This window comes from Trachymyrmex cornetzi, unplaced genomic scaffold (assembly GCF_001594075.2).
Source record: "Trachymyrmex cornetzi isolate Tcor2-1 unplaced genomic scaffold, Tcor1.1 scaffold1270, whole genome shotgun sequence".
NCBI lineage: Eukaryota > Metazoa > Arthropoda > Insecta > Hymenoptera > Formicidae > Trachymyrmex > Trachymyrmex cornetzi.
Genome location: NW_017295840.1, coordinates 87601 through 90914, shown reverse-complemented (window position 1 = coordinate 90914; position 3314 = coordinate 87601). Strand labels below are relative to the sequence as shown.

The 3314-nt window shown below is 39.3% G+C and overlaps 1 protein-coding gene across 1 annotated transcript; it reads right to left on the bottom strand.

Annotated features, from left to right (window-relative positions):
• Nucleotides 1–337: 337 nt before the first annotated feature.
• LOC108770486 (uncharacterized) lies at nt 338–1048 on the bottom strand. Its single transcript, XM_018522117.1, has one exon. The coding sequence runs from the start codon at nt 1046–1048 to the stop codon at nt 338–340; it is 711 nt and encodes a 236-aa protein (XP_018377619.1).
• Between the last annotated feature and the right edge of the window lie 2266 nt (nt 1049–3314).

The following is a 3314-nucleotide window of genomic DNA, read 5'->3' as shown; positions in this document are numbered from 1 at the left end:
ATCGGTGCTGCGCCGCGCGCCGAAATACGCTCTTGCACTTCACACCCGATTTTCTCATAATCTCTTCTACTTTAACTTCTGACACTTTGCACATACTTTGCTCTATACGTAAACAGTGTAAATTTAAATTGTCAGAAGTTTTCTTTAAAATGTAAATTTTCCGATATTTTTCGCAACTTTGGCAGCTTCTGACAACCTTTTAGCTTCCACTTACCCTTCTGACAATTTTTTTACTGCTTTTTCTCATGATCTTCGATGTCTATGTAAATTTTCAGCCGTGCACATCGACAGTTTTTTTAGTTGGACAATTTACACGTTTGATCGTCCGCCCACGCATTTACCTTCCAGCGCGCCTTCTGACGGTCGAGCTTTCGCTTTGCTGGCAGCAATCGAACCTTTTCCAGGTAAAATATTTCATGCACCGAGGCATGTCACACCCCATGTAGCCAGCTCTCCGTCTATGAGGATCGACGTACCGAACAAGAAACGTCATCCATTTGTCATTAGTTAAGTCAGATGTTTCGTCAACAAAAATAGAAAATTTATTATTTTGTAATTTTTCGACCAACCACTCCTGTTCGCGAACACATAAGACATCCTTTATTACTTTCGGTGCTTTATTCCGATTCATCCTCATACTTTTCAAGACTTCAGGATCATCTCCGAGGTCTTGAAAAAAACTTAAGATTGATTTTGCTGTTTTAAATGGAATGTTTTCCTCGGCAATTAATGCTGCAAATTTTATTTCCGTGATTTTTTTCCGATCTTCAAAAGGCACAGGTTCTTCGTCATGCGTATTCAAATCTACGCTGAAACCCCTTTTCTGACACTCCGAAACATGCTTCTTGCTGTCAGAATGCCACATAAGCTTGTCGAAACCACATCGAAGCTTTAGATTGCAGAAGGAGCAAAAACAATTGAAAGGATAGTTCGGGATTGTTTGCAGCCATGGTTTGAATTGTTCATTTTCGAGCCACGAATGGCAAAATTTCCTTTCACGAGGTTCCTTTTCAATGACATTTACATCATCAGAGCAATTATTTACCATGTTAGTTCGATGAGCTTTCGATTCAGCATGCTCAAAAACTCCTGATGAGCAAGAAAACGTTTTATTACAAGGGATACAAAAATATGAACTGTCATCATTAGGAACTTTTTTAATCCAAGATTTACATTTCTCGTTTTCTAGCCAATCATGAGAAAATTTACGTTTTTTGCGTGCTTAGAATCTATGCATTCCATACTGAAGAATACAAAAATACAAAAGAAGCAATTAAAGAAAGATATAAAACAAAGAAAAATAGCAAGTAATGAAAAAAAGATAAAGTGTAACTGTAAATACCTTTACAAGAATGCACACTATTGTCTGGAAAGAGGGAGAGAAAAAGCGTCTAATAACGTAACCATCAAACTAATACTACATTCAAAATAAATCCTACTACAAAAGGAAAACTACTTTACACGTTAAATTGTACAGAATATAAATAATAATCTAACAATATAATTTTCTAATCACTACAGGAATCTAATTTCACTACAGGAATTTTAAGAATCTCTAATCGTATACGTGCTAAGCATGAAGCGAGTAGAAACAAATACAGATCGCAAAAAAAGATAATTTTATGTCTATGGGGGGTCATGAAGTTTGCACTGGTCACGCGGCAATCGCACAGTGCTAGCGGTCCCATTTTTCATCGCGCCCTGATGCAAAGTTTTCCTGGAACTTTTATATAAATGATTACCTCTACGAAAAATACTGAGAAAGTTTATATTCTTTTTGGAACATTTAGTATTCAATTTCTGATATATTAAAAAATATGTAACGCTTACATATTTTTTGAAAATCGCAAACAATTAATATTTCGTAAACTGTCGCGTTTTAAAATCATTTTTGCTATTAATGGAAGGGTTATATGATATTATTAAAATTTATTAAAATCTATTTATTAAAATCGTTATCTAGAATGTGTGTGCATATCTTTTTATCCCTTATACATGAATACGCCGAGCGGCCGAGAAAGTACATTTTCGGTTTTCGGTCTTATAACAAGCGACTAGTAGAGGAAGCGAGACAGCGAGAGAGAGCGGCCGTCCTTTTCGCTCTAATACTCGCTTGTGTGTACGAGTTACTGGTAGAGCGAGAAGGACGGACGTTCTCTTTTGTTGTCTCGCTCGCTCTCGCGCAGCGGCGAAGTCGGCTGACTCGCTGCTAGTAGGTGTCTGCTTGTAAGGGTAAAAGTTGTGGGGCGGGTTTTCCGTGTTGCCGAGGACCAAATGTGCATCACTGCCGCGCACTCGGCTTGTGAAATCGTCCGGAAGCATCACGTATCGATCACGCAAGATCTACGCATTCTCGAAACTTCAACGGAAGAATCGATGGAAAATGACGACGTTGTCAGGATTATTCGTTGTGCTTCTGTAGATTCTAGACTTTTCTTGATTAAAAAAGCAGCACGTGTGCGAAACTGTCGCGACAATGGCGACGAGCGACAATGAGACTCACGAATCGCGATAGTCACGCCGCATGGCGCAAGCGCTAGGGGGAATGTTAAAAGAACGATGGCAATGGTCGCATTCAGGCTCAACTGTTGCAGCATATCCGTGAGCGCTTGCTGCTATTGGTATTCTTTTAAATCATCCAATAGCAGCGAGTGCTCACGTATTCGCTCCGCAACAGTGGCGTTTTTTCGTTACCGGATGTACAATAGATTTTTTAGCCTTAAGTCATAAGAAATAGACGAATTGGCTGCGTTCAGCAGACTCAACAGTTTTGCAACCGCTTTGTGATTCTTCGCTGAGATAGGACTATTCCTTTAAATCTAAAAGTATAATCCAATCAGCGCGACGAATCATAAAACGGTTGCAAAACTGCTGAGTCTGCTGAACGCAGCCATTATATAGCATATTCGATTTACTGACTCAACCCGACTCCGAGTCAATGGTCTGTTCTTTTTAGCTGCATTTCTTGCACAATATAGCTCTTCTTTTGCAGCTAAACAGAACAGACCATTGACTCGGAGTCGGGTCGAGTCAATAAATCGAATACGCTAAGGCGTCGTCTACAATACACGGAGTAAGAAGTAAGAGTAAGAAATTGACCAATCACAGTCGAATGTGAGAAGAATAATCGACTGTGATTGGTCAATTTCTTACTCTTACTTCTTACTCCGTGCATTGTAGACGGGCCTTTATAGTCAACTATTCTCATCGCATTCGACTGTAATTGGTCAATTTCTTACGGCTTAAGGCTTAAAATACGTATTGTAGGTTGGGACTTATGCAACCAAAAGCAATCACAGCTATTAAGGCCGCCG